At 37.3% G+C, this 13,144-nt stretch overlaps 1 protein-coding gene across 1 annotated transcript in view; it reads right to left on the bottom strand.

Moving 5' to 3' along the window:
• ADAMTS5 (ADAM metallopeptidase with thrombospondin type 1 motif 5) overlaps nucleotides 1–13,144 on the bottom strand; it is a 39,624-nt gene that overhangs the window by 15,377 nt on the left and 11,103 nt on the right. Inside the window, exons 2-3 of the mRNA XM_003783892.3 lie at nucleotides 11,785–11,917; nucleotides 1,145–1,312 (exon numbers count right to left, since the gene is read on the bottom strand). Of these exons, the coding sequence (XP_003783940.1) occupies nucleotides 1,145–1,312; nucleotides 11,785–11,917 (301 nt within the window). The remainder of the gene's footprint in view (nucleotides 1–1,144; nucleotides 1,313–11,784; nucleotides 11,918–13,144) is intronic.

The raw sequence follows: 13,144 nt of genomic DNA, 5'->3' as shown, positions 1-13,144 counted from the left end.
GAGCCGATGAATGGAATTTTTCAATTGTTTTGACCCTCTGTAGCCAAACTTCAAGATGGTCCACAAACTAAGAGATTATGAAAATACTGTCATAAACTCTATGGAACTGAAAAAAACACAGCTATCATAGATTCTCTGTATTCAACCTTGTGAGATAATTTTTATGAAAAATTATTGTGATCAAGAATTTTCTTTCATATTCGATTTAATCACAATTGTTGGGGGGAGAAGACACATTTTAAAAGAGCAGAAGAGAATGTGTCCATTTTTGCAAGATAAAAAGCTTGAGCTACATGATCTCTGAAGATCTTTTCCTACCTTAATGCATCTCCCCTCCTGTGTTTCTTTTGCTTTAAAGTAATAAAGAATGCAGGGAAATTTGCGACAGTTGTTTCAAAGATGACTTAGAGGTCAGTATTTATTATTTCTAAAAATTGTGACTTCCTGAGTATTTTTATATCATTTATAGCACTAATCCTAGTCTTACTGAATTTAATAAAGTCTTCTGTGCTCTTGAACTGTATCGAAAGGATAAAGCCAAAGATTTTCCTTTGAAGTTCTGAAGGCGTATTCCCGTCATTCCAATCGCCTTTCTATTTCTGTTCTGCAGTTTTCACTGCACTTTCAGGAGAATCTGCTGTCGGGATGAAACCAAAATCTTCTAGTCAATGCCAATGTAGAGCGCTTCCTTTCCTGGCTTTAGGTTGCGGTAAAGGGAAACCAGTGGACCTGTCACCTACAACTTAACCACGCCCCTGTAATGGGCATGTAACAAGTGATTCTGAGAGTCAGATTAATAGCAGAGAGACCAAGATATCTGCCAAAGTTCTCACAGGAAGTTAGTGGTGGAAGAAGGAATAAAAGTCAGGCTTTCAGGGCACTAGCTGGGCATTCTGTGTGGTCTCCCACACTGCCTCTCCTTTGAACTTTTTCAATTCAAAAGCAAAAATACCATAGCTAGAATGCCACCCAGGGTGTCCGCATTACACATCAGCAGACAATTTCCTCGCTCCTCTTTCTGACACTGTCCAAACAACTCACTCTCTGAGAGGGCAAGGTGAATGTTACAAAGAGATAATGAAGCAAAACTCCTAAGAATCCTGAGCTGAGCTTCTGGGCTCACGTTGACCTGTATGATACGTACCATGGCCGTCATCCAGGAATTCTGTGATAGTGGCGGAAGTGCATTTGGACCAGGGTCTGGAGGCGTCGATGCTGGTTAGGATGGAAGACATTAAGCGCTTATCTTCTGTGGAACCAAAGTTTTCTTCACAGAATTTGGAATCATCATGGGAAAGGCCAAGGAGGTGTCCTAAGAGAAAGAACAGAGGAAGTACGAATTATGGATTTTACCATGACAATTGTCCTAGTGCTTGATTTTTTTATCCACCAGTTGTAGATGACTTCATTTTAACTGCCTTCTGGAAAATAAAAGCTGCCCAATTAGTTAGTGTAGAAGTGACTATCCAGATGAAAACTGAAAAAATTAAACTGAGAATCGATGTTCCCATAATTCATCTGGATCACATATGTTCTCAATGACATGTAGAAACAAACCCTTCCTTAGAATCTGGAGTTTGTGAGACAACTGTGGGATTATGTCATAACCCTCACCACATATTATTTTGATTGTCTAATTTTCTGCCTTCTCTCATCAAACCCCATGAGATCAAAGTATATCTTCCCCCCATACACCGTTGAAATCTCTGTATTTAACTTAATGCTGTGCAAGTTACAAGCCCATAGTAGATGGTTGTTGAGTGTCAAAGTTCTATTTTCTTAGTCAATTAAACAGAATAAGAGAGAACTAGAGGGAGAATAAAGCATGAAGTGAGACGAGGGACTTGCAAGTTCCATGCCATGTAACTTGGTTCCATACACCCGTTCATCTCTTTTAGTGATTTAGTGAGTTGTGAATGTGTACTATTTTCACAGATATACTATTTTGAAAACACACCTGTCTAAATTTAGGAAATGTCTAAAATACCAAGACATTCATGGAGTGTTAGAGCTGAAAGACAAAACAAATACTAGGAAGGTATGTGATTGTTTAAAATCATTCAGCCAGGTGGTATCTGCGCCTAAGCTTCCCAAACATGTTCTCTGCAATACCAGCCAATGCCACATGTTCATTCTATCAAACTCGGTATTACTTCACAGCATAATCACATTTTTATAATCTGAGTAGTTTTTTATTACATAAAATCAATTGTCACAAAATCTAAGGACAAAATGCTATTCTCTACTAAATCTAAAAAATTGTTTAAAACAATCTGCCACAGTAGTTTGAGCAGTCAGTAGAAACTCTAAAAAGTGAACAGCAAATCATCCCAGTAGTGTTTTAGCAAAGCTTTCTAGAACCATATACAAACGACTGCAAAGAATGTAGAAAATATTACAGGAAGTTGACTGTATTCTTCTTGGATTCCTGAATGCCAAGTGCAGAAACGTTGGCCACTATCAAAGTGTCCAGTACACACCAATAAAATCCAACAGAGATGAAAATTTTTATTCTGAATTCTGACTACTTTTGGTCAACTTGTTAAATCACCAACACCTCATAACAAAATTGTTCACCAAGCAACTGCCGGCTGTTATGACTGAAATTAAGTGGTGAGGGCTCGGTGACCTTCCAAGTCTCCGCATTTTTATGCTATTTATTCAGATATTTACTTCAATAGTATTTATTAGGCAAGTAAGTTTTCTTTGGGAAACTGTCCCACCACCACTTATGGTTTTGTTTGTATAAATGTGCCTTATAGTGTATAAAGTACGTCCCAAATAACATGCAAAGGAAAATTCCAGGGGCTATTCCAATTTTTGAGTAGGAAGTTGAGAATTCAAGGGAAGGCACAGCTCAAAGAAGAAACAGAATCTTTCACTTATGTCCTATGAGAAACTACTTAAAGGTATTTAGTACACCAAACACTTGTGGATAATGCCCTCTGTGCCTCCCCAAGCTTCCCAATGTAGATTTGGCAGCTAACAAGGACAAATGGCATATTTGTGTGGAAATTTCACACTCGAGATTTTCCCTCTGGCATAAAAGAGAAAGGAAGATTGCCCCAAAGTGACCTCTGAAATATAATATTTATTTGAATCCAGGTTTAATATTTTAAAGTGTGACTTTTGAATCCTATTTCATAAGATACGCATACTTATGTAATGGAATAATAGTCTTTTCCTATAAATCTACATAAATAAATAGTATTTTCCATATGCATTGCTATCATTTCATTGAGGGCTTTTTGCTTCATTTGGAGGGTAGATTTAGGAATTCTGATTTAAAATATTGGCCATATGGCAAACACTAAATTCACTTGGAGGGGCCCAAGAGAGTACAGAGAGGTGAAGCATATAATTTTAAAGATTTAAATTATGTAAGCAAGACAGTTTAATGTTAAATCTATTGGCATAGTTGTACAAAACCTTTGGCATGTTACTTGGCATAATGTTATAAATTTTATGCTCCCCAAATTTACTAATTTATCAATGTAACTTAATTGCCACCAAAGATGTATACAGGGAATCCCTCCTGTATGCCCTTTGCATAAAAAAAATGTTAGTTGTACCTTGGCAAGAGGTTAAAGGAGATGTGAATTTAAGATCACCCAAATCAGGCAGAAACAGACTGCTAAGGGTCAACTGAAAGAAAATGACTTTTTTGAAGACAAATGAAGGTTCTGTCCCCTCTATGAGGAAAGTCTGTCAGGTGTCTGGGAGAAGCATGCTCTCTCAAGGGTAATGAGAGCCACGGGCAACTTGAAGAACATTCGAGCACCCAGAGAAACAGGCAGCCAGTTCCAGAGTAGCTGGAACCAGGGCACAGTGAGAGACCCATGTGACTTCCCTTCAGGAGCTGGACAGGATATGAAAGGGCAGATCAATGAGAGGGATATTTGGATGCTCTTCAGGAAAGATGTGACAGACATACTAAAATCTGGGCACAGCAAAAGGAGGGGTGTTTTCCAATTTAAATCTCCAATAAATTACACTAAGACATTTACCACGAGTTTCAAACTGGCCAATATTGTTGAGCCTCAAAATTGCAAGACATATAAAAAAGCATGAGCTAGTTTAAAGCAGATTCACATTCTAGATAGCGCAATATGGTACCAAAAGCTTATTATCAAAGAAAACCCAGAATCCAGGAAATTGAAAATGTAAGGCCCCGGCTGAATCAAAATTTATACTATTAAGCTGTTCGGATATCTGCCTTTTTAAAGAGAGTCTGTTTATATACCACACACGCAGATATATAAAATGGATAGTGGTTTGGTGATTAAGAACTTCTTCAACAATCAGCCCTCAGGATCCCTGGTCGCAGATGGGGTGTAGACATTCCTGCCCTAGAGAGGAATGCCACACTTAAAGAATACAACATGCTGACCATGCCTAGAGGAATCTGTTGTTTACATTAAATTTTATTTTATTATGAGTTTTTATAGAACAATACAGACCAACAGAGCTAACTGAGAGGGGATGGAATCAAGAATCCCATGCAGAAATTGTATTTTTACCTTTGGAATGGAAAAGTATTTCTTTTTGGAGAGTCAGAGTATTGGAGGAGAAAGGAGGGGAAGATTGAAAGCAATTCTGAAGGGTTAAAACAGAGATTTGAGGTCATGAAAGCTTCCTAAGTAGGAACAGGGAGAGGTGGGTTTAGCAGCAGTTCACTGCTGGGGTTTAAATCAGAAGTCCCAAAGTCTTGCTTTTGGGAAGGATTAGTGTTTGTATTTGCAACTGTTTATAATCAGCAAACAAGCAAAAGATCGAAAAAGACAGCAATTTTGTCTTTCTTAGCAAATCTTTAATTCTTACTGATGCAGTTGGAAGCTTCTCACCGAAAATTCTGAGGCAATTGAGAGCCAAACCCACTATGTGGTGGATGCTTTGTCAATGGCACCTAGACTTACAGGTCAAAAGAGATTTTAAAAAGGAGAGAGACGTAAGCCAGGCTGAATTTAAGAGAATAAGGCAAATGCACAAGTCTTTTTCCAAGTGATGCACACTTCTGAGCTGTATTTTGCTTTTTGAGTCAAGGATGTCAATTGTATATCCATAGAAAATATTCATCTTTTCTTAACAAATATTAAATCATGTCCTAAATATAAGAGTCCTGTTAATGAGTGCCCATCACACAAAGAAATGTCAGGAAAGAGCTTCTTTGAATTATACAGAGTTATTAAATTGGATGGTAAATTGCGTCACAATAAGTTCATAGGGTCAAGATTCTGAGTTATGCTGGCAACTCAGAAATAGCAAACAATTAGTCACCTGATCATTTTTCCAGTATGATTATCGTCTTTCTAAGCTGGCAAATGAGTGACATTTTATTAAATAAATTTCGTCTTTGCTATTCCTAATGAGTATTCAGAGCATCTTGTTTATAATTCACAAGGAATTATAAAATCTGACATTAGACAATCTGCAATGACGGAGGTGAAGACACCTTTCTTTAAAGGAAATGGTTGGTTTGGTTTCTTACTCAGCTCAGGTATTGCCATACAGCTGCAGCTGCCTTATAATCCTACCCTCAGGAGGGAAATTGGTTGTTTTTCTAAATTTTGGTGGGCAAATGAAGCAGAATTTCAAGCTTCTGTCTTCTGATCCCATACTGACCAGTGGTCAAGGGGACACAGCACCACATCCTAAAAAAATGTCACAAGAAGCTCTGTAATGTGTTTACTTGGGAAAGCGCCGCTCAGATGAAGCATCTGCTTCTTAATGAGGTCATGTTTTCATTTTACCTAATTTTCCAGCTGGGATTATGGAGGTGCCAGGGGTTGAAAAGTGAGTCAACAGCCCCCATGGGATCAGCACCTCGCATCCTTGCAGAAAGGAACCAGGAGTTCCAATAGTTGGATCATACATATTTATTCAAACATGAATCCTTATATAGATGTGATAAAAGTCTTAAATTCCTATTTCAAAACATTAAACATAAATAGTAAATGTGGTATCAATTATGTAATTTGGAAGGAAGAGAAACATAATTTTTTTCACCTTATAAACTGGCTGTGTCAATATCCTTTTGAATCAAATTCAGAAACTAAATATGGTCTTTAAAAAGCCTGTTTTAGAATAGTATAAAAATCTTAGACTTTAGAGCCAGATGAATTGAGTTTGAATCTTACCCTGGCAGTAAATTAGTTTTTGACCTTGGCTTTGGAAATTTCTGTTTGTATCCGTTTCCTCTTTTCTTGGGGGACCTATGAATAGTACTAACTTGATGGCATTTTGTGAGGATTAAATATGATACAAAATATGTGAATTATTTAGGATGTGCGCTTGACATATAGAAAAGGAACAATGATTGTTAGTGACCTCTTTATCCTCGCTCATAATTCTGGGTCTGCTACACTCGCTTTTACTTATGGGCATTCTAGTCCTCATTGGTTTTAATACCTTTTGATGTTACCAGACACTCTTGATTTAGAAAGCAAGGGAAAATATTCTAATCATTAGGGAAAAGACACGCACATGTATTTATATTTTATGCCACTTTTAAGTTGCTGGTCTGCAGGTGTTACAGCTAATCTATGGACTTCCCCTAGAGAAACATGACTTGGGATTTGGTTTTTAAAAACTGACAATAATAAACATTAAATCTCCTGATGCTGTTGAACATATAGCAAAAACTTATTTCCGCCTTTCATCTGGGGGCCAAGAAAGACATAGTGTGGCACTGCTCCCAACTGGATAGGAAAAAATGCTCAGCTTGTGTTGATTAAAGCGATGGGTTTGGGGGTAAATACCAAGTTTAATCCCAGCTTCCTTCGCACTTCACATCTCACAGCCAGTCTGGGCATCTGATTCTGTGCACTTGGCTTTGGTCTATGGTGTTGAGGGCCTCTGCAGCTTGTCAAAACATGGCTGTGTTTAATCTAATCATCCATGGGGGCACAGTCACTCACAGATCAGCACAACCAGAGAACACCCTCCAACCACAGCAAAACAGGCAGCCCTGCTGTTGTGTCTCAACCACTTCCTAAATCTCAGCTGAATATTTGGGCTTGACTTTTTAAGTTGCCTGCTTTAGGAAGCACACTGAAGTCTTTCATCGTAGAGAGATTCACTTAGCACGTTTCATAATTTACTATAAAGCAAAATGTGGCCTTGTTGGCACACCATGGATTTCATTAGCCTGAATAGAATCCAATTGTTCTCTTTAGCATGTTAGAAGCCAGCCCAACATCATAAAAATTATTGTTTTTAAGGACCATGTGGTCAGCAGGTGAAATCTTTATTATTGCAAGTCAACAGTAAAAGTTTGACAAGTTAAAAATATAAACTCAAATATAAACTTCCATTAACTTGAAAACTTTCTGCACTTCCTTCACGTTTGGATTGTAAAACAGCTGCAAACACATTCTTGCCTTCACTCAAGGAACATACATGGGAACTGTGTTTTTGGATGGTTTGAAATAACTTTCTGAAATGTCCTAACAGTTTAGTCGATGTTTACATCACATAATGTGGCCAAGAGGAAGGCAATCCATGACCGTCTATGCACATATTAATCAACATGTATCTTCCAGAAGCCTGCGATGGCAACACACACTACCTCTAAAATCTAGCTCTTTTTCAAAAGAATTATCAGGAAAAGAGAAGCTTCCCAGTTATCACAAGGATATGAGAAGTGTAGCCCTTTAGAATTCTTCATTTATTACCCAGGTCATTCTGGTACCATGCAGAGAAATGTTCTAAGATATGACTTCAGCTTTGCCTCTGTTTATCCTACAGGTTAATTCCCAACATGGGTTGAGTTTTATGTGAACAAGGTAGAAGCAAATGTACATTTTTTTGTTTGTGCATAAAATGCACATGAATTTGTATCTTAAAGCACTGTGCATGGAAAGAGAAAATAGTTTTGGGCACTCCCATAAGAACCTATAAGTCAGTTAATAAAAGTGTCATTCTTAAATAGTCGCCTATATCCTCTTACTGATTATAGAAGAAATAAAGTAGAAAAATTATGCGGACAGTCTGGGAATCTTCTCCCAGGTTATGTTTTAAGCATGGTAACACATTTACACTATCCGTTTGCATGAAGCAAATTGCATATTTTGGAATGAGGCTTGAGAAAATTCAAAACCCTCTGGAATACTGAAGCTTTACAACATAATTGTCTTTGCCATACTTAAGCCGGGGTACATAACTTCCAAAGCTGGCAAGGTGAAAAGGCCTAGTAAAAAAGGAGGAGGGAAATTGCATGAATAGAGTAGAATTAGAAGGGGGTGCATGGTTAGGCCAGGCTGAGAGCTTCACGCAACGATCCAAAAATAAAGCACTGGGGAAAGATCAGGAAGCTGCAGTACCGGATATCACACTGGCTGAGGAGGCAGGTCTCTATAATAACACACAGATGATTAGGAAATCTTTTGTCAGGCTATCTTTTCTAAATATTTAAGCCTCATATTTTATAACACATGTTCATAATATTTAGGCAAAAACAAAGTTGAAGAATAATAAAGCAATTAAAAAACGAAGTGAATGAAAGCCAGATTCTCTTATGAAAGGGATATTAAATCCATATTCCCTTACCTCTAATTCTTAACTACTCAGATCAGTCCATTGGTAATGCAAAAAGGGAATTAAGCGTGTGATGTGTAGAGAATAAATTATAGGGAACTCCAACAAAATAAACAGAGATGATCCAACCAAGAAATTAAAGTGGACACATATCATAGGTTTAGGTTTGATTTTTCATACAGAAATCCACACCTGTCCCACATTATTTCCTTGTATAATTATGTCTAATACTTTGTACTATTAAATTCTTACTGAATAAGTATGTGCACATATAGTTTCAATATGATGTTTGTTCTTATCAGCATCTGGCTTCCTATGTCTCAGACTGCTGCATTAGCCTGTGTAACCAAAGACTCTTAGTTTAGGAATTCAGGAGAGTTGTGAAAGGTGACACTGCATGGCTCTTGGTTCCAGCCCAGATGGATTATAGTCAGAGCAGCCCTAGACGGGGCATTTATTGTCTTGCAGGAAAGCCTCCCAGAAACTGTCAATGCGTAAAAACCCATTGATCACTAAAAGAGAAGTAGAGGGAAGGAAGAAATTGCCCTTCCTTCAAGGAATGTGTAATCTCACTGTTTAAAGGTTATGATTTAGAAGCTTAAATTCTATGCATGGATGATACCAAAATCCAGCTCCATGTCTGGTTCCTCATGCTTTCTCCACCCAGTCAGAGACAGACCAACCTTTGCCTTCCAGGGATGTAGACACTTCCCAGCAGGACTTCTCTCACTGTGAATACCAGGGATTAATTACTGGCTTACTTTTAATTATACCCCAATATGAGTATTGGGAATAATTCCCCCTAGTTTCTGCTATAGAGTAGAATATTGCCTTGTTTCTTTTTCTGGATGACTCATGCACATAGATATGTAATAAATATCGACTAAGGTTCTATATCAGGCTGTGTTTATATCAATTCATTTACTAGGCATGAGTGAGAGATAAGTAGAGCCAAAAACCATTATCCTGGATCCCACAATACATGTTGTTTTATTTTATTTATTAGTTTATTTATTTTGTTACAGTTTGGCCACAGCTAGGCTCGAACTCACCACCCTCAGTAGATGGGGCCAACACCCTACTCACTGAGCCACAGGTACCACCCCACAATACATGTTTTAAAGACACCTTCAGGCTGACCAGTTCTTGTGGTGCAGTGCAGGAAAGAGACATTTCCTTTTACAAACCTACCTTACAAAGAGATGGAGACCCAATGTGTCTAAACCACTTGTCTCAGATAAAAACAAAGAACCAGAGCTGGGATTCCACTTCAGATCTCTGGCCAGGTCTTGAAGCCACAGATGCTCAATTAATAAAGTATTGAATTAAAATATTATCAGCAATGCTATCAGGTAGCTTTTTACACTCAGGTTTTATTTTTTATAATTTTTTTTCTTAAGTGGTAAAAAGAGTGTCAGTTAAGAAGATCAATGTCATAATTGCTTGGTCATGGAAGAAGCCCAAGTGCCCATCGACCATGGATGAATTAATAAATTGTGGTATATGTACATCATGGAATACTATGCAGCCCTAAAGAAGGATGGAGACTTTACCTCCTTCATGTTAACATGGATGGAGCTGGAAAATATTCTTCTTAACCTTAGCAAAGTATCTCAAGAATGGAAGAAAAAGTATCCAATGTACTCAGCCCTACTATGAAACTAATTTATAGCTTTCATAGGAAAGCTATAACCCAATCTAGCCCAAGAATATGGGGAAAGGGGAGAGGGAGGAGAGGAGGGAGGATGGGTGGAAGAAGGGTGATTGGTGGGATCATGCCTATGGTTCATCTTATAAGGGTACATGTGAATCTTTCTAATGTATAATATAAATGTCTTAACAGAATAACTAAGAAAATGACATGAAGGCTATGCTAACCAGTTTGATGAAAATATTTCAAATTGTATATAAAAACAGCACATTGTACCCCATGACAGTATTAATGTACACAGCTATGATTTAATAAAAAAAATAAGATCAATGTCATGATTAATACTTAAGCATTGAAATTGATTACCAAATCCTATTTTACTGGTGCAATATTCTGACTTATGCAATCATACTGCTCTTTTGATTAGAAGGTGTTTTAACTTCCCAAGGCAAACATGACAGTCAGGAATTAACACTTTGTGAAAATGTTCTCTGTCTACCAGGAATGTGAAAACAACTTATAATGTGCATGAAAAGGTTATGATTTCAGCTTTCAGAAAAATCTGTTTAAAAATACATAGCAAAAAAGGCACAATCATTATCAAACCACACTCTGCTCCCACCAAATAAATGATGCTAATAGGTGATAAATACGTCTAAAAAGTAAACGAACTATTTAACTACAAAACCAAAGTACCCAGGAAAGTAAAAAATACCTATTATCTAAACTCTCCCAATTTGGTCTGTAAAATAACTCCATGAAATAGGCACTAGTATGCCTATATTTCATGTGTAAAGACTGAAGCTTAGAGAGTTTAAATAATTGGATCAATATGATGTAGGTAGAAAGTACTTTAGGAAGAATTAAGCCCTGATGTGTCTAATTCTAACATCTGTCCTGTGGGTACTAAGCTAATTTCTCTCACACCCAGTAGCCTAAGTTAATGATTAGGAAGCACGCATATTTTATTTGAGATTATTTTTTAGCAACGAACTCAAGTCCTCCATTTATAGTTTAGGATTCAGATGTGTTTCTTGTGACTAACAAACTGGGTAAATGATATTTTAAAGCAAACCCTGTTCAGTGTCGGGCATAGTGTTATTTGCTTTGCTGTTAGGGATGAGACAGAAATATTTACTATACGCTATTGATACCTGTGACAGGAGCCTATCATTATTACTCGCAGTGAAGTAAAATACATGTGAAATTGTTGTACACACAGATTAACTCTGGGTAAGTCAGAACTATGCTGAATAACCTCTAAGATGGGCATCTCCGCATTCCATAGTCAACTGTGACAAATTTAGTCTCGGAGAGATTCAGGGATGCTTAAAATGACAGTAAAAAGATGGTAGCAGTAATGAAGTTCTCTGAAAATTTTAAATGATGCAGTGAAAAGGAAACATCTCCTGTGTCGCTGACTTTGCCTTCCCCTTCCCATTTCAGTTAACCCGAAAAGTGCAAATATAAACAAATTTAATCCCCGATGGTACATCTGAACCAGGAAAAATCTGGAATTAATTGCCAAGTATTTTGGTTCCTGTTGCAGCTGTTACAAGTGTTTGATTTGGCTAGGGAAGAGAAAAGGCGCCGCATACCAATTTCGTGAGCCACGGTGAAAGCTGCGTGGAGGCCATCATCTTCAATCACAGCACAGCTGCGCTCTGGAGAGCATATGGTCCCAACGTCTGCCATTCCCAGGGTGTCACATGAGTGGTGCCCACATAAATCCTACCCGGAAGAGAGAAAGATATCATTAAAATCAATTCACATCCAGAAGGAGCCACCACATAGAGTCACTTGCTTACCCCAAATGGCAAGACCAGGATATGTTTATGGTATCACCTATTTTGCTTTGGAAGTGCTCCAAAGGCAAGCTGCAGGCAGCAACTCTTCGGAGCTATGCTGGGACCCAGAAGAACAGAAGATAATCAAACTCAATTACATTAAGAAACTGTTTTGGGATTGTGGCTTGTCCATTACAATAGTACCTCCGCCTTAACAAAACTATAATGTATGGACGTCATGGGACACTTTCACACATGGTTATGCCCAGAAAAGCCCTAATATTCTGACTTAAATTCACGCTAAATTTATCAGAAGTCTGGCCTAATAATTTCTTTCCTGTCATGCGGCAAACTAAAACCACACATCTGCAACAAGATATAAATTTATCTATAATTTATATAAAAAACTAAATTTTAATTCATAAGCATAATTCCCAGAAAGATTGTCTCTTAATTTCCAAAATGAGATTCAACTTTATAGATTGCATTTTCTACAATTTGTGCATTCTTATTCATAGAATTTAATGTAGTATTTTCCAACCTGATTAATCCCCAGGAAATATGTCATATATTGTGTGTATACGGCAACTGACAAAAAATGTGTATACATTTTAAGAAAGGAAAAAGATGTGTTAAATTTGTAATACTCAAGTCACATTCGGCTTTTGCAATTATAAGAGGTGCTTAACACGACTTGTATTCATCTTCTGTTATTGGTATACATTGAGTTTTACAATTTTTCTTTTCTTAAAATGTGTATCCTTTTTTTGGTACCTTCTGTATATGTAAAGATATGCATTTCTTTGGTAAAAAGTTCCAAGCTTCACCAAGCTTCAGTTGTATTGTGAACTTTTAAGGGGTTCACACACCATGAATGGTTAAAAATGATGGATTTGGATGAAAGGGGCAGTAGCAAGACTCTTAAAATAGGTGATACAGGGAAGATCTAAGCCACAATTTTTGACCTGATAGATTTGCAATGATAAATTTTGCCTTTAAATGCTTTTTGAGTATTGATTTTTTCCCCCTAACTTTTAGACAATGTGGGAATGAGTAGTAACTGTAAGTTTCTTGTATTTGACTGCCATTTTGAATGAAAAATTTTTAAGTGTGCCTAATTATATCCCAAATAGCAAGATAGTATTTCTATCTTCTTTTTTTTTTTTTTTTT

The sequence above is a fragment of the Otolemur garnettii genome, unplaced genomic scaffold, assembly GCF_000181295.1.
Source record: "Otolemur garnettii isolate 467f Iridium unplaced genomic scaffold, OtoGar3 scaffold00009, whole genome shotgun sequence".
Lineage (NCBI taxonomy): Eukaryota > Metazoa > Chordata > Mammalia > Primates > Galagidae > Otolemur > Otolemur garnettii.
The sequence above is the reverse complement of the archived record's forward strand: the minus strand, read 5'-3'. Positions and strand labels throughout refer to the sequence as shown.